General features: G+C 49.5%; 1 protein-coding gene across 4 annotated transcripts in view; it reads right to left on the reverse strand.

Moving 5' to 3' along the window:
- Window positions 1-18,250, reverse strand: part of LOC140387540 (protein unc-13 homolog C-like) — a 972,441-nt gene that overhangs the window by 732,066 nt on the left and 222,125 nt on the right. For 3 of the 4 annotated variants that reach the window (XM_072470778.1, XM_072470777.1, XM_072470779.1), the window contains one exon: window positions 6,673-6,975. The exons of the other annotated variant lie outside the window; for it this stretch is intronic. In XM_072470778.1, the coding sequence (XP_072326879.1) occupies window positions 6,673-6,975 (303 nt within the window). The remainder of the gene's footprint in view (window positions 1-6,672; window positions 6,976-18,250) is intronic. 4 annotated transcript variants of the gene reach the window in all.

Here is an 18,250-nt window from a genome sequence, read left to right on the forward strand (position 1 = left end):
TTGTTCTTGGTCCTCCCACAAGTGGAAATATCCTCTCCACATCCACCCTGTCACCCCTCAGGATCTTAAAGGTTTCAGTCAAGTCTTTACTCTTCTAACCTCTAGTGGATATAACCTAACCTCTCCAACCTTTCCTCATAAAACAAACCATTCCTGGTATTAGTGTAGTAGACTTTCTCTTCTGAACTGCTTCCGAAGCATTTACATCCTTTCTTAAGTAAGCGCACCAATAGTGTACATGTTTTTCCAGATCTGGGGCGTCATTCTCCGACTCCCCGCCGGGTTGGAGAATCGACGGGGGCTGCCGTGAATCCCGCCCCCGCCGGTTGCCGAAGTCTCCGGTACCGGATATTCGGCGGGGGCGGGAATCGGGCCGCGCCGGTTGGCGGGCCCCCCCCGCTGGATTCTCCGGCCCGGATGGGCCGAAGTCCCGCCGATAAATTGCCTGTCCCGCCGGCGTGGATTAAACCACCTTTTGAACGGCGGGACAAGGCGGCGTGGGCGGGCTCCGGGGTCTTGGTGGGGGGGGGGGGCGCGGGGCGATCTGACCCCGGGGGATGCCCCCACGGTGGCCTGGCCCGCGATCGGGGCCCACCGATCCGCGGGCGGGCTTGTGCCGTGGGGGCACTCTTTCCCTTCCGCCTCCGCCACGGTCTCCACCATGGCGGAGGCAGAAGAGACTCCCTCCACTGCGCATGCGCGTGAAACTGTCAGCGGCCGCTGACGCTCCCGCGCATGCGCCGCCCCGATATGTCATTTCCGTGCCAGCTGGCGGGGCAACAAAGGCCGTTTCTGCCAGCTGGCGGGGCGGAAATCCCTCTGGCGTCGGCCTAGCCCCTCAATGTTGGGGCTCGGCCCCCAAAGATGCGGAGCATTCCGCACCTTTGGGGCGGCGCGATGCCCGTCTGATTGGAGCCGTTTTGGGCGCCAGTCGGCGGACATCGCGCCGTTTGGGGAGAATTTTGCCCCTGTTCTCACCAATGCTCTACATAACCGAAGTATAACCTGTCTACTTTTACCTTCAGTCCCCTCGTAATAAACGATAACATGGATGGCAGCATTAATATTCAAAATAATTTATCATAATAGCAGTCAAATACCTAACTTTATATAAAGATAAATCTGCAAAGCAAAAACAGAAAAATTACTTTTAATGCATTAAAATGGACTTTGACATTTTGAGATCAAAATACAACAACGGTAGAATAAATTGCCTTGACGCCCTTACTGAAATCTCCTTCAGCATTTATGCAGATTGCAACTGTGGATGTTTTTACTGTGCGCTATATGAAGTTATCCCATTGAAACTACTTGAAACAAAATAACAACAAAAATCTGCTGAAATTTCGAAGGAACCCGATTAAGCTCCCTGCTGGTAATAATAGTTATTAGTGTCTTTAATGAGGCTTCTGTAATTAGAACGCCGAAGGGAAGGTGAAAATGCACAATATTCTGAAGGGATAAATATTGTTCAAATAAGGTGATGGTTAAACATGTTTCCAGAACTCAAGCACAGCTTCACGAGCCTGCTTCTCAAGGATAGAATCGTGAACCATATTCTGTAAGTTCACATCTGCAGAATACAGAAACAGAAAACACTGGGCAATCTCAGTAGGTTTGACAGCATCTGTGGAGAGGGAAGGGAGCTAACATTTTGTGTCTGGGTGACTCTTTGTCAAAGCTTTGATTTACATCATTGAAGAGTCGGAGGCTCCAATGGTCATTGTTTCAGCAGGCCCAGAAAAATTCAGAAGAACATTCACCAATTGAATTGCCAGCACCACAGGTTCAATATTGTTATCAGACAATAAAGTAGAAGCATGTGGAAAACATGCAGCAGAAAATAAATAAGAGAGATAAGTAATTGAGATCATAAGAAACTTTGACAAGAGTGCACACAGTAAATAGTCAAGGACGTTTCCAGAATGCATCAAGTCCACTGAAGATGCAGCAGTAGTAACTGGCAAATGCCACTGTTCTGCATCTTCAGAAGGGCTTCGATCACAAAAAAACTGACCAGTCAGATTATCATCCCACCCTATGTTAAATAATTTTAAGTACAAATAGGGTGGAGAAATAAATTACATTAATAACCGCAAACACATTTGCTTCCTTGCAGTTAAGACACTGTGATTTATCGTGGAACACCAGGAACAATTCATTTCTGTAGTCATGTCACCACATTCTTCACGTGAACCCCCATGACATAGCTAACCTCAGAGTGGCTGCTCATTAACAATGCACAATGGAAGATTGACCAATCTATTAAAAATTGTATCATGTAATAAATTACTTTATATTGCATAATTATTATAATTGCTTCATGTTAGTCATATCACACTTGCCATGACAGACCTTGGCTAAACTTCAAAAGGCAAATTCGTAATAACCCATAGAATTTACCAAGCCAGAAATTCACCACAGCAAGTCACACATCATTTCAAAGGCCTTTCAGCTAATATCCTTCAGTTGGAAACGAATAATGACTGGAATATCTCAGCATGCACAAGTTAATTCTGGCAGTGTGGCTGGAAGCATGCCATTCCTCATACTGAAAGAGGATTTGTGCTTATAAGTTTTCAACCAATGAGAAAATGAGCTGGAGAATGAATCTTGGGAGTTCATTCAGGCAACGCAGATTGAAATAGCTCTTAATTTTAAATCAGAAAACTCAGGGACAAGCATAAAATAAATAGACATAAAGTGATTACTACATTTTTGACAAATCCTAAATTGGTGTTTGCAGAATTGTATTTTCTTCAGTGCAGATGAATTTAAGCTTCATGGGGCCTTCAAGGATTTCATTCATGCACCCCAAGCGCACACAGTATCAGAATTAATTTGTCCGAAAGATTTGAAAACAAGCTCAAAGATACATTTGGGAAGCTTCTTGGGAGTGGAAGTTTTGCGTCAAAATTATTTTCAATTTTCTTTAAACTTCAGTGTCTGGTTCTGAGGATTCTAGACAAAAGGCAAAGGCATATAACAGGGGGCCAACTGTGCTCTATCATGGCCAACGTTAGGATAACTTACCACAAGACTGATATTAAAACTCAACCCTATCTGGCCTATGAGATCCTATGCCACATCATGCATTTCATTAATCCACATAGCAAACATTGGGACAATAACTCCGTTAGTTTACTTCTCATTTGAGATACCTCCATAACTATGTCCGTTCCTTTTATCTCAATTTTCTTGTGATTGGATAACTGCCGATTACCTTTTAAAAAAAAATGCTATGAATCTATGTGCCATAATTGGTGGGAGTTACAAAAGTAGTTGAATTTTGTGTTTTAATTTAGATTATTGCTGAAAAAAGAGGCATGCTGTCGAAACTCTTTGTCTTGCACTCACCAGGACAGAATCTCAAGAATGCAAAACCTCAAAGGTAACAACAATTTATACTACATGAGAAAGAGGTGCCAACTGATTGGCAAGTGGACTGGTAGAGGCATTGCCATGGAGAATGCACCAGGGAACAGTTATCTGTCAAGTAAAAGCAAAATACTGCGGATGCTGGAAATCTGAAATATACACAGAAAATGCTGGGTAAACTTAGGTCTGGCAGCCTCTGTGGAGAGGTTTTTGGATCATATGGACTTGAAAAGTTAACTCAGTTTCTCGCCCCACAGATGCTGACCTGAGTTTATCCAGCAATTTCTCTAGTTATCTGCCAAGCTGTTGTTTAAATTCAAACAAGGCAAGTCAACTTTGATTGCTCAAGGCATTGCAATAGAGAATGCACCAAGGAATGACTGTTCCCCAAATTTTTATTTAGCTGTAAAAAGTGCAATGCATGAACACATTCTTAGTGTTTGCAAAGGACAGGGCCCTAAGTGTGATATATGCAACACCTAGCATGAGTTTATAATAATAATCTTCATTGTCACAAGTAGGCTTACATTAACACTGCAACGAAGTTACTCTGAAAAACCCCTAGTCGCCACATTCCGGCACCTGTTCGGGTACACAGGGAGAATTCAGAATGTCCAAATGACCTAACAGCATGTCTTTCGGGACTTGTGGGAGGAAACACCGGAGCACCCGGAGGAAACTCACGCAGACACAGGAAGAACGTGCAGATTCCATGCAGACAGTGAGCCAAGCTTTGGAGGAACAGGAGTTTCTTGGACTGAAATGGATAAACACTCTGCAAAGGCATTATTAAATTCCACATATACAACACTCAGTTCTACCTCACCTCATCTATCTTTATCCTTCCACCATCGGCCATTTGTCACACTACTTGTCTGAACTCCAATTTTTTATGAACATCAGTTTTCTCCAACCAAATATTGGGAATACTGAAGTCAGTGGGCAGGGTTTTCTGACCCTTCCCATTTGCGGGATCTTCCGGTCTCACTGAAGTTGAAACACCCCCCGCACCGGATCCCCGCTGGCAGGGCAGGTGAGCCATGCAAAAGGACCAGAAAATCCACCTGGGAGGGGCCAGAAAACCCTAGCCACTGTCTTTGATCCCCGCCACAAACTCCATTTCTTGATCTCTGTTTTCATCCCTGGAAACAGCTTAAAGCTGAACCACAGCAATCACAACATTGGTATTGTGCTGGCCCTGAGATAAGCTACTGACCACATATGCACTCCCTCACCTCCATGGGATCATCTGATTCTGACCCTTCCTCAGTTAATTTAATGCTGAAGCCCTCATAAACATCTTTATTCCCTCTAGACATGACTATTGTAATTCTCTTTCAGTTCAAAAAGAGATGGGATTCTCCAGTCCCCCAGCCACGTGTTTCTTAGCGGCGCACCATTCACTGATGGAGGTATTCTCTAATCCCAGTGCTTGTCCCTGGGATTTCCCACTGAAGCTACCCCACATCGACGGGAAACCCTCGGGCGGGGGTATGCTGCCGGCGGAAAAAGAGATTCCAACTGTTGGACAATTCAGGACCAGGGGCGGGATTCTCCCCTACCTGGCGGGACGGGGGGTTCCGGCGTAATGGAGTGGCGGGAACCACTCCGGCATCGGGCCGCCCCAAAGGTGCGGAGATTAGGGGCCAAGCCCTCACCTTGAGGGGCTAGGCCCACGCCGGAGTGGTTTCCGCTCCGCCGGCTGGCGGGAAAGGCCTTTGGCGCCACGCCAGCTGGCGCCGAAAGGTCTTCGCCGGGCGACGCATGCGCGGGAGCATCAGCAGCCGCTCACAACATCCCCGCGCATGCGCAGGGGAGGGGGTCTCTTCTGCCTCTGCCATAGTGAAGACCATGGCGAAGGCGGAAGATAAAGAGTGCCCCCATGGCACAGGCCCGCCTGCGGATCGGTGGGCCCCGATCACGGGCCAGGCCACCGTGGGGGCATCCTCCGGGGCCAAATTGCCCTGCGCTCCCCCCCCCCCCACGACCCCGGAGCCTGCCCGTGCCGCCTTATCCCGCCGTTCAAAAGGAGGTTTAATCCACGCCGGCGTGCAAGGGTTGACAGCGGCGGGACTTCGGCCCATCGCGGGCCGGAGAATCGCCGGGGTGGGCACGCCGACCGGCGCGATTCCCACCGACCAGCGCGACGCGATTCCCGCCCCCGCCGAATCTCTGGTGGCGGAGAATTCGGGACACGCCGGGGACGGGATTCACGCCAGCCCCCGGCGATTCTCCGACCTGGTGGGGGGTCGGAGAATCGCGCCCCAGGTTTCTATTTTAAAACACTCATCCTTATTTTCCAATCCCTCTTTGGCCTCAAATCTCTTCTCGCACCACAAACCTTTGAAATCCCCATGCTCCTCCAACACTTACCCCCTGCCCTGCCTTGATTTTAATTACTGCATGGCTGCCAATTGTTGAATTAGCTGCCTTGGCCAGACACTCTATAATTTGCTCCCTAAACGTCTGCACCTCTGCTTAAAATGCTTCCGAAAACATCTTTCTTCATCCGAACTAATGATTCACCTGTCCTCCATCCTCTTCTGTGTTTCAGTGTCATATGGTTAAGATTCTTGGGTCATTTTACTACATTAAAGTTGCTGATATAAATGAAAGTAGTTGCTGTTATTTAGAGGCATTGTTGTGATACTGAGCTTTGGAAACTAGGGTAGCTGCAAGTTTGGTCTCCGGATAATGTTGAGCTTTCTAATTTTAGCGGGTCAATATAGGGGCACTTTAAATTAACCCCCACTATTTCTGGAGTTGGGCAAAGTGAAGAAAAGGTCAGCCATATAACTGTTGCTGCTTGCTCACCAACTAGACCTGCTGAAAAGTGTCTAGTTTCAGATTAGGTTCAATTACGATGTCCTTTTAGTCAGATAATCCCTCAGCATTCATTATCCAGGCTCATATGTGGAGAATGATTAGTCAAGTGAGGAACTGAAGAGTTGTCTAAACAGCACCACAACAGAATGAGGCTCCTTTATATAAATTCCCTCAGTGGGCACATATCTTGTGATAGGTTTATTTTTTCCTCCTTCATTTTAGAATAAATCAGTAGGAACTACGAAAAATTATAAAGCTTGCTGCGACAAATTCTCTCTTAGTTACTAATGCGGTTCATTGACTATATGTTGGCATCATATTAAATAAAATGGTAGGCTTTTCTTTCAAAAATGGCATAAATAATAATTGGTGGGAGAAAAGCAATGTCGTGCAAAAAGCGAGACTTATGGAGGTAAAACAAATTTGTTTCCTTAGCCTTACAGTAATAATGCCTCCAGATATACATACATGTTGTCTTCTCTTTCAGGCGTATGGTTACAGGATCCATCAGGGTCCTCCTCCATTTTCAGAATGTCCCGGGAAACGCAGCTGCAGTTAGAATTGCATTGACTACAGCACGTACTATTCTCTTGGTCACTGGGCTGCCCTTGTGAATTCTGCTGGTAGCTGTACATAGTAGAGCGGGATTCACAATCACTCTCCACAGTAGAGTTATGTACAGCATCACTCTCACTTCCTTCAGAGTAACTTGGCAGGGAATTGCCATGACTGGGGGTTGTAGACAGATGTTGCCTGCTTTCCACTGATCCACTGCAGAAATCACAAATAAATCTTCCGCATCATATTTGGCACAAAGTATTCTGCAATTTATTTTTTTTTGCCTTCCTATGAACAAACTGTTCTTTTCATATAAAGCGCAGTAGAATGAAGAAACAAAACAAACAGCAATTCCCAATGGACCACAATGTTATTCATCATTTTAACTTCAGCATGGAGAAGATAATAAAGGCTAAATTAGACAGGCAAATTAGATATTTATCATTTACAATCAAGTTCCCAAAAAGCTGAGAATTTAATTGTTCTTGAAGAGCAGTTTGATAATATATTTTAATACATGAATTATAAAATATATGGTACACCTTCTAATTAGCGCAGTCTTAGGAAGCCATGTGTTAAAAATGATGCTTTCAGATGCTTTGTTATTGAATAAGTGATAAATAACTAGTAGGAGTTGTGATAAGTCACATGACATAACAAGACACAATTAAACATTTATTTATAAAACTCCATTTTTAAATTTTAATTTGACACACCGGGGCAAAAGCACCTTGAATTATTGTTTTCCTTTCAAATGCCACAATGTCAAACTGAAGCGAGAAAGCTCATACATAATGCACAGTTCAACATTTTAATAAAAGCGCTCTGCTTTAAGTATGGTTCTTTGCAACAGAAATCACCAATAGCAACCAAATAAGTTGATCAATAAATCACTATATAGTATTGACCAGGAAAAAAAGTCTTCATTCCTACTCTGCTCAGAGGTAACCTAACTCACCCCATCCACTCCTTGCCTCCAGTATACTGGGCTGAATTCTCCGCCGTCGGGTTTCTCCATTTTGCCGGCAGCCCGGGGTTTTCCCAACGGCGCGGGGCTGCCCCACAATGGGAAACCCCATTGATCAGCCGGCGAAACGGTGAATCCCGACAGCGTGCCACACCAGAAATTTGGTGCGGTAGGACGGAGAAACCCGCCCCCTTTCTTTTATGTTTCCAACCTCCCCTGGCATATCCAAATCCCCTTCCAAACAATGAAATCTTGCTTCCTGTTCAGGAATTTTTGTTTTTAAATGCAACTAGCTACTAACTTTACAGAAGCAGAAAGGAAGCCGAAGAGGATTCGTGTAAGTTATAAGAAATAGTTTTGCGAGGTTGCTGGATTATAGGTGGTCAGAAAAAAAGCAATTGATATTTTTGTTCAGTAAATTTGCATTTAGCAACTGCAGAAATGGGTTTACATGGGACACGTGCAGGTAAAGGTTGGCCTGGGATGATTCAAGATGTTCAAGATGTCAGGCGCAACAGCAAAATCCTTACTTTAGCTAATAGAATAGCAGGTGACATGAAACCAAAGTAGTGCAGTCACCGTAACAACTAACGTTTGTGATAAAATATGAAGGTCCACTTGGAAATTTGTTTAAAGCCCTGATATTCTTTTCAAATGGCCAATCAAGCGGTCAACAAGATGGGTTTGTAGATTTTTTTTTTTTTTAAATCAGCATTTTAAACACAAAATCCAGGGCTGCCAGGGCTTACACGCAACAAGTCTTAGAATGTACCATGTCCCAGGGGCGGCACGATGGCCTAGTGGTTAGCACTGCTGCCTCACAGCATGAGGAGCCCTGATTCGATTCCGACTCGGGTGACTGTGTGGAACATAGAACATAGAATATTACAGCGCAGTACAGACCCTTCAGCCCTCGATGTTGCGCCGACCTGTGAAACCACTCTAAAGCCCATCTAAACTATTCCCTTATCGTCCATATGTCTATCCAATGACCATTTGAATGCCCTTAGTGTTGGCGAGTCCACTACTGTTGCAGGCAGGTCATTCCACGCCCTTCCTACTCTCTGAGTAAAGAACCTACCTCTGACATCTGTCCTATATCTATCTCCCCTCAATTTAAAGCTATGTCCCCTCGTGCTAGACATCACCATCTGAGGAAAAAGGCTCTCAAGTTTGCAGATTCTCCCGTGTCTGCGTGGGTTTCCTCCAGGTGCTCCAATTTCCTCCCACAGTCCAAAGAAATGTAGCTTAGATGGATTGGCCAGACTAAAACTTCCCCTTAGTGTCCAATTGTTAGGTGGGGTTACGGGGTTACGAGGATAGGGTGGGGTGCTCTTTCAGATGGTTGGTGCAGATTGGATGGGCCGAACGGCCTTCTACTGCACTGTATGAATGTTCTTTGGATTCAGAGGCGAACGATCTATATTTGTCGCTTCAGAGCCAAAATGAAGTTGGTAATGGCTTGCTGTGATTGATGGAAATTATCGTCAATTATGAACCATGGGCGAAATTCTCCGGAAACGGCGCGATGTCCGCCGACTGGCGCCCAAAACGGCGCAAATCAGTTGGGCATCGCGCCGCCCCAAAGGTGCGGAATGCTCCACATCTTTGGGGGCCGAGCCCCAACCTTAAGGGGCTAGGCCCGCACCGGACGGATTTCCGCCCCGCCAGCTGGCGCGGAAATGACATCTCCGGGCGGCACATGCGCGGGAGCGTAAGCGGCCGCTGATGGCGTTCCCGCGCATGCGCAGTGGAGGGAGTCTCTTCCGCCTCCGCCATGGTGGAGACCGTGGCGAAGGCGGAAGGAAAAGAGTGCCCCCCACGGCACAGGCCCGCCCGGATCGGTGGGCCCCGATTGCGGGCCAGGCCACCGTAGGGGCACCCCCCCGGGGCCAGATCGCCCCGCGCCCCCCCAGGGCCCCGGAGCCTGCCCGCGCCGTCTTGTCCCGCCGGTAAGGTAGGTGGTTTAATGTACGCCGGCGGGACAGGCATTTTAGCGGCGGGACTTCGGCCCATCCGGGCCGGAGAATCGCGGGAGGGGGCCCGCCAACCGGAGCGGCGCGGCGCGATTCCCGCCCCCGCCGAATCGCGGGGCCGGAGAATTCTGCAACCAGCAGGGGCGGGATTCACGCCAGCCCCCGGCGATTCTCCGACCCGGCGGGGGGTCGGAGAATCTTGCCCCTTGTTCTTACAAAATAAATAATTAACAAAGCTCACATCAATAACTGAATCTTCAACCAAAATATAACCACAACATTATAAACAACACTGCTTGAATTTATGTAGCACCTTTATTTTTAAAATTTCTTTCACGGACTGCTGGTGTTGCTGGCTAGGCCACCATTTTTATTGCCCATCCCAATTTGGCCTTGAGAGGGTAGTGATGAGCTGCCTTCTTGAACTGCTGCAGTCCATGTGGTAAAATGGCCCATAATATATCACAGGAACGTAATCAAACAAAAGAAATTGGAGGTGGGGGGGGGGGGGGGGGGGTCAGAGTTTGGATTGAAGAAAATCTTCTAAGAATCAGTGCCTTGTAGAGCTTTAGCGAGTGAACACCAGGGCCGATATGGCTGAAGGCATAGCTGTCAATGATGGAGCTCAGAGTTCAGAAGTCGCACAAGAGCCCAGAGTTGGAGGAATACAGAGATCTGAGCATGGTAGGGCTGTAAGAGATTATAGGGAGAAAGGACATGGCAATGGAGGGATTCAAAGATGAAGATGAGTATTTCGAATTTGTGTCGTGTTGGTGTAAACTTTCTGCCTTTGTAACATGCAAGGATATGAATTAATGTTTGCTTTTAAGTTGCTCCATGGTGTTTTCCTGCTGAGACAGTGAACTTTAGACGAAGAGTGACTCTAACAGATGTATCCTCCAAAAACAATGGGTCAATGATGGCCAGTGCTCCATGGACTGCAGGAGCTGTTATTCTAAGCAGTCAAAACAGTTGCGACCACATCCAGGACTGGCAGCTCATGACCTTATGACTGGCAGTTCATGACCTTATGTAACCACGCGATAAGAATTGATAACGAGACTTCCGGTTGCGGCTATGCCTAGGTAGGTCGCATGGTCGGCAGCTTTCGCTGATAACGGACTTTTGGGCCCTTTTACGGAGCTCCAGCGGCACTTTGATGATGATTCTCAGTGTGGGAAGGAAACAGTGAGGGTCCCCCAGCGCTGTATGGAGTGGACCAGGAGTGGGGCGATCAAAAAAGCGGCTTTGGAGAAGAGAGGAGAACGGGCGCGAAAAAGCAAGATGGCGGCTGGCAGGGATCAGGCAGTGTGGGCCCAGTGGTCACGGGAGCAGCAGGAGTTTTTAAAAAACTGCTTTGTGGATTTAAAGGAGGAGCTGCTGGCCCTTATGCAGGCGTCGATTGAAAGGTTGGTGGAGACCCAGAAGATGCAGGGGACGGCGATCAGGGAGGTGCAGCAGAAGGCCTCTGATAATGAGGACGAGATTCTGGGCCTTGCGGTTAGAGTGGAGGCGCACGAGGTGCTGCACAGAAAATGGCAGGAGAAGCTGGAGGACCTGGAGAATAGGTCAAGGAGGCAAAACCTGCGGATTCTGGGTCTCCCTGAAGGCGTGGAGGGGTCGGATGCTGGGGCATATGTGACCACGATGCTAGGTTGATGGGCGCTGGGGCTTTCCCGCAGCCCCTGGAGCTGGATGGGGCGCACAGAGTCCTGGCAAGGAGGCCGAGGGCGAACGAGTCGCCGAGAGCTATGGTGGTAAGGTTCCACCACTTCACCGATAAGGAGTGTGTCCTGCGATGGGCGAAGAAGGAGCGGAGCAGCAAGTGGGAGAACACCGAGATCCGTAATTATCAGGACTGGAGTGCAGAGCTGGCCAAGAAGCGTGCGGGATTCAACCGGGCCAAGGCGGTCCTCACGGAAACAGGGGTGAAGTTCGGGCTGTTACAACCGGCGAGGCTGTGGGTTACATATCAGGACCGGCACCACTATTTCTACACACCGGACGAGGCGTGGACTTTCATCAAGAATGAGAAGCTGGACTCGAGTTAATGGACTGCAGTATGTTGTGGGGATTGTTGGTGGGGGGGAGGGGGCGGTGTTATGTTGGGGTTTTCCCCGTGTTTTCTTGTGGTTTTGTGGCCCCTTTGCCCTGGGCCCTCGAGGCTTTGGGCGAGGTCGCAGTTGGGAAGAGCTACGTCACAGGAAGTGGGGTCGTCCCAGATAGGGAGCGCGGTTTACCCGCGAAATGGTGGGGGTGGCACATGAAGCTGGAGGTTTGAGTGTACGGTACTTTGTTTTGTTTTTCTTTCTCTGTTCACACGGGGTGTAGGGGAGGGACTCTCTCAACCCCACTTAGGTGGGGGGAGGGGGCGTTTTGTAAGGGGAACCCACAGGGGGATTGGAGGTGGAGGCGAGAGCGCCGGGGTCAGCATGAGTCAGCTGACTTATGGGAGTGCAGTGGGATGGGGGTAGGGGGGCTAAGCGGATGCTGGACTGGGGGGGGCGGGGGGTTAAGGGTGGGGGCTGGGATGCTGCTGTGCTGTCTGAGGGGAAATCGATGTTAAGGGGGAGAGTCGGGGCGTGGAGCCTCCGCCTGGGGGGCTGGAGTGTGCGGGAGGCGCGGGCACGTGGCTGGCCTAAAAAAGGAGATGGCTAGTCGGCGGGGGGGTGGTGAGCAAGCGGGTGGCATTTGAGGCGGCGGGTATTGTGGCGGATAAAGGGGGTCGATATGTTATGGTGAGTGGCAGGTTGCAGGGGGCCCGGGTGATGCTAGTGAATGTGTATGCTCCGAATTGGGACGACGCAGGGTTCATGAAGCAGATGTTGAGTAGGATTCCGGATCTGGAGTCATACAGTTTGGTAATGGGGGGGACTTGAACATGGTCCTGGACCCGGCACTGGATCGGTCTAGGTCGAGATCGGGTAAGAGGCCGGCAGCGGCCAAGGTCCTGAGGGGGTTCATGGACCAGATGGGGGGAGTGGATCCGTGGAGATTTGCCAGGCCAAGGGCGAAGGAGTTTTCCTTCTTCTCCAATGTGCACAAGGCTTACTCGCGGATTGATTTTTTTGTGGTAAGTAGGGCGCTAATCCCGAGAGTGGAGGGGGTGGAGTATTCGGCCATTGTGGAGTTGGGGCTGGGGGAGGAGAGAGTCCCACGCCCTCTGTGGAGAATGGACGTGGGACTACTGGCGAACAAGGAGGTCTGTGGGCGGGTTCGGAGGTGTATTCAAAGCTAAGTGGAGACCAATGGTAATGGGGAGGTTTCGGTGAGTGTGGTCTGGGAGGCGCTGAAGGCAATTGTCAGAGGGGTGCTAATTTCAGTCAGGGACCACAGAGAGAATAGGGATAGGATGGAGAGGGAGAGATTGGTGGGGGAGATACCTAGGGTGGACAGGAGGTATGCGGAATCCCCCGAGGAGGGGTTGTTGAAGGAGCGCCGGAGCCTGCAGGCGGATTTTGACTTGCTTACCACGGGGAAGGCTGAGGCTCAGTTGAGGAAGGTACAGGGAGCAGTGTACGAGTATGGGGAGAAGGCAAGCAGGATGCTGGCGCATCAGCTGCGGAAGAGAGAGGCGGCCAGGGAGATTGGGGGGATTAGAGATAGGGGGGGTAACACGGTGCTGAGCTCGGCTAGGATTAACGAGGTCTTCAAGGACTTTTATGGCAAATTGTATGAGTCAGAACCCCCAGGGGGGGGGGGGGGGGGCAGTTCCTGGACCAACTGAGGTTTCCACAGGTGGAGGAGGGGCGAGTAGAGGGATTGGGGGCCCCAACTGAGATGGAGGAACTGGTTAAGGGTGTGGTAGTCGGTATTAGGGGTATTACGGTACCCAGGTTGATGTGAGACCATTGGTATGGGAGGTACCTGAGACAGCAATATCATTGGTGACGCCTGCCTGCTGGTTCCGCCCAGTAGGCGGAGTATAAGAGTCTGTGTCTCCCTAGCAGCTGCATTCAGTACCTGTGCTATTGGGCGAAACATCTAGTCCAATAAAGCCTTCAATTGTCTTCCAATCTCGCTTCTCGAGTTATTGATCGAGCATCAAAGGGGTTAGGGGGTATGCAGGCGGGCAAGGACCCGGACCGGATGGGTATCCCGTAGAGTTTTATAGGAAATTCTCGGAGCTGCTGGTTCCGCTGTTGTTGAAGACTTTTAATGAGGCTAAGGAAAAGGGAACCCTTCCCCCGACGATGTCGCAGGCTCTGATCTCGCTTATCCTCAAGCGAGATAAGGACCTGTTGCAATGTGGCTCCTATAGGCCGATTTTGCTCCTTAATGTGGATGCCAAGCTGTTGGCCAAGATTTTGGCTACTGGGATTGAGGACTGTATCCCGGGAGTGATCAATGAGGATCAGACGGGGTTTGTGAAGGGCAGGCAGTTGAACACGAATGTGCGGAGGCTCCTGAATGCCCTCGGAAGGGGGGGATGCAAAGGTGGTAGTGGCAATGGACGCGGAGAAAGCCTTTGATCGGGTGGAGTGGGAGTACCTGTGGGAAGTGTTAGGCAGACTTGGGTTTGGAGAGGAATTTATAGGGTGGGTCAAATTGTTGTATCAGGCCCCGGTAGCGACTGTGTCGACGAACCTGCTGTGGTCAGGGTACTTCAGATTACATCGATGGACGAGGCAGGGGTGCCGCCTGTCCCCCCTGCTGTTTGCCCTGGCAATCGAGCTGCTGGCCATGGCGTAGAGGGAGTCCAGAAACTGGAGGGGGTTGGTTCGGGGGGGGGGGGGGGGGGGGGGGGGAGGAGCATCGTGTTTCTCTGTATGCGGATGACCTACTCCAGTACATTGTGGATCCGGTGGAGGGGATGGGGGAGGTCATGCAGATTCTTAGGGATTTCGGAGACTTTTCGGGGTATAAGCTGAATGTTGGAAAAAGCGAGATTTTTGTGATACATGCGAGGGGCCAGGAAAAGAGACTGGGAGAGCTACCGCTTAAGATAGTGGAGAGGAGCTTTTGCTACTTGAGCATTCAGGTGGCTAACAGCTGGGGGGTCCTGCACACGCTCAATTTAGCGCGGCTGGTGGATCAGATGGAGGAGGATTTTAAGAGGTGGGACATGCTGCCACCCTCCCGGGCGGGCAGGTTGCAGTCCGTAAAGATGACGGTCCTCCCCAGGTTCTTGTTCGTCTTCCAGTGCCTTCCCATTCTCATTCCCAAGTCCTTTTTCAAACGGGAAATAGAATTATTACGGGATTTGTGTGGGCAAACAGGACCCCGCATGTTAAGAGACTGTTCTTGGAGCGCAGTCGGGGGGGGGGGGTGTGGAGGCGGTTGGAGGCGGCATCTTGTAAAGATACTAGCTTGGGGGCACTGATAACGGCACTGTTGCCACTTCCGCCGACGCGGTATACCACGGGCCCGGTGGTGGCGGCGACATTGAGGATCTGGGGGCAGTGGAGACGGCACAGGGGGGAGGCAGGGGCATCAGTCTGAGCCCCAATACGGAACAATCAGAGTAGAGTTCCAGGTAGAATACACAGCAGTCAAGACTAAAGGGGTTGGTGTAAGATCCTGGACTGGATTCACTGTTAAAAGTGGAGTCGAAGCTTTGTTTAAAAGTGTCATTTGATAACCTGGTCTGGATTTCGGAATACAAACTGCCAAGGGAAAGTGTTATCATGAAGGAAAATTTTAAAGCATGTTTTTGGGAAGGGAATTTGGAAACTCTCATGTGACAATCATCTCGAGGGATTCTGAACAAAAATCCACAAACACTAACTTGGGTCCAGAGCAGAGTATGTGTATCTGACCACAATCATCTTGTGTACTTAAAGGGGACTTTGTGTCAATGAGACCATTGTAGATTAAGATGTACTTTGTAATCCGTGTTAGTCCTAAAACCTGTGTGTAATTGCTAAGACAAGAGAGGAGGGAAGGAGTATTTTATCATAATCACTGAGTGTCTTTAATACAGAGATAGATAGGTTCTTGATCAATAAGGGGATCAGGGGTTATGGGAGAAGGCAGGAGAAAGGGGATTAGAAAAATATCAGCCATGATTGAATGGCGGAGCAGATTCGATGGGCTGAATGGCCTAATTCTGCTCCTGTGTCTTATTGTCTTATGTTCTTATAATCCAATTTTTTCATGTTTAATAAATGTTTTTTTCCTGTTGTTAAAAATAATTAGCAGTCCTGTGACTGTTTTCCTCCCCGTTTATTAAAAATACATAAAAGTTATGGTCTTTTGAGCCAGGGATCCATTCTGGGATCTTCCCACGCAAGTATAACATCCATTGGGATCGTAACAATTGGAACTTGAACTCACAACATTCAGACTCTGAGACGAGAGTGCCCTTTCAATCATAACTGATGAATTGCTGCAGATAGGTGACACTGACAGTCAGTTAAAATCTATTGCCAATTGCCACACGCTTGTAAATGTCAGGCTCCAAGTCAATTTACAAACTTCAATGGCAGCAGCTGCAGCACTGGATTCTACCAGACGGTGTGGAAGATCTCCCAGGTATATCCTGTCCACAAAAATCAGAACAAATCCAAACCAGCCAATTGAGGCTTCATCTGTCTACTATTGATCTTCAGTTAAATGATAGAGGATATCTGTAGTGATCCTTACATGGGTATGTACAGAAGGGGCTCATGGGTAATGGAAAGACCACCAGGGGGCAGCACTGGTGTGTATAAAAGTGAGACGCAGACAGCCTTCCCCCTCTCTTTGGCTGATGTGACTGTGAGGAGAACAGGAACAGAAATTTAGCTCAGGGCTGCTAGTGTGGTCAGGCCTAGTTGCAGAGCATATAAAAGTTTTAACCTTTTTACTAGTGCAGTTCTTTAAGTAAGAGCTCACGCAGTTATTTAAGTTGTGTTGCTCAATAAACCTTCTATCAAACTTCTGGACGACTTCTAGCCTTCTTCCAGAGCATCTACTGTACCTGAGTTGAGTAGCTCAGATTACCATCTCTACAGGTAACAAAACAATATCGACGACAATGTTCTCAAGTGCACTTACTCAGCAATAACTTACTCACCAAACTCCGCTTCCTTAGTTCCAACAGGTCACTCAACTCCAGACCTCATTACAAAGCCTTGAATCAAGCATAGACAAAAATGCTGAATTCAAGAGGTGAGATGAGAGTGGTTGCCTTGACATGGTAGCCGCATTTGACTGAGTGTGGCATTAAGGAGCCCTAGTAAAATTTCAGTCAACCGGAATTGGGAAAAACTATCCACTGGTTGGAGCTGTAGCTATCACAAAGGGATATGGTTGTGGTTGTTGGAGGCCAGCCATCTCAGCCCCAGTACATCCTTGGATGTTCCTCTGGGTAATGTTCTAAGGTCAAATACCTTCAGTTTCATCAATGGCCTCCATTCAACAAGTTAAATAATCAGTCCCTCTACCCTCAATGCACTGTGTCAATAGTGTGCACCATTTACAAGATGCACCGAAGTGACTTGTCAAGGCACCTTTAAAAGTATTTTCAAAACACGTGACTTCCATCAGCTAGAAGGGCAAGGAAAGGGGATACATGGAAACACCACTACATGCAAGTTCCCCACCAAGACCCATACTATCCTGACTTGGAAGTACATCATCATTCTTCCTCTGTTGTGGGTCAAAAAACTAGGGCCGGGATTTTACGTTATCCGGCGGGACGGGCCGTACCGGTGGCGAGGAGTGGCGTGAACCACTCCAGCGTCATGCCGCCCGGAAGGTGCAGAATCCTCCGCACCTTCAGGGGCTAGGCCGGCGCCATTGGGATTGGCGCGAAGGCATCCGCCGGCTGGCGCGAGTTGGCACATGCGCGGGAGCGCTAGCGTGTGCTGGCGTCATCCCAGCACATGCACAGGGGGGTTCTTCTCCGCGCCGGCCATGGCTGACCGTTACAGCGGCAGGCGTGGAGGGAAAGAGTACCCCCCACGGCACAGGCCCGCCCGCGGATTGGTGGGCCCCGATCGCGGGCCAGGCCACCGTGGACCCCCTCCCCCCCGGGGCCCCCCCGAGGACTCCGCAAGCCACCCGCAGAGCCAGGTCCCGTCGGTAAGGACCTGGTGTGATATACGCCGGCGGGACTGGCCGGAAACGGGCAGCCACTCGGCCCATCGCAGAGCGGAGAATCGACGGGGGGGGGGCCGCTGCCAACGGCACCTGACCGGCGTGACGCGATTCCCGCCCCCACCGAAAAATCGGCACCAGACAATCCGGCAGCCAGCGGCGGGGCGGGATTCACGCCGCCCCCCGGCGATTCTCCAGCCCGGCGGGGGGGTCGGAGAATCCCGCCCCAGAACTCTAACAGCCTTGTGGGTGTACCCGCACATATGGACTGCAATAATTCAAGGCAGAGGCTCATCACCACATTCAAAAGGGAAATTAGGCATGGCAACAAATGCTGGCCTTGCCAGACCACTCATATCATATGAATGATTAATGAATGTAACAAGGAATCTACAACTGCGCCTGGTACTTTTGACAACCACACAAACGCACACACACGCAGGTACACACACACGCATGCACACAGGCACACACACGCAGGTACACACACACGCATGCACACATACACACACACACACTTCAT

This window comes from Scyliorhinus torazame, chromosome 12 (assembly GCF_047496885.1).
Source record: "Scyliorhinus torazame isolate Kashiwa2021f chromosome 12, sScyTor2.1, whole genome shotgun sequence".
In the NCBI taxonomy this organism is placed as follows: Eukaryota; Metazoa; Chordata; class Chondrichthyes; order Carcharhiniformes; family Scyliorhinidae; genus Scyliorhinus; species Scyliorhinus torazame.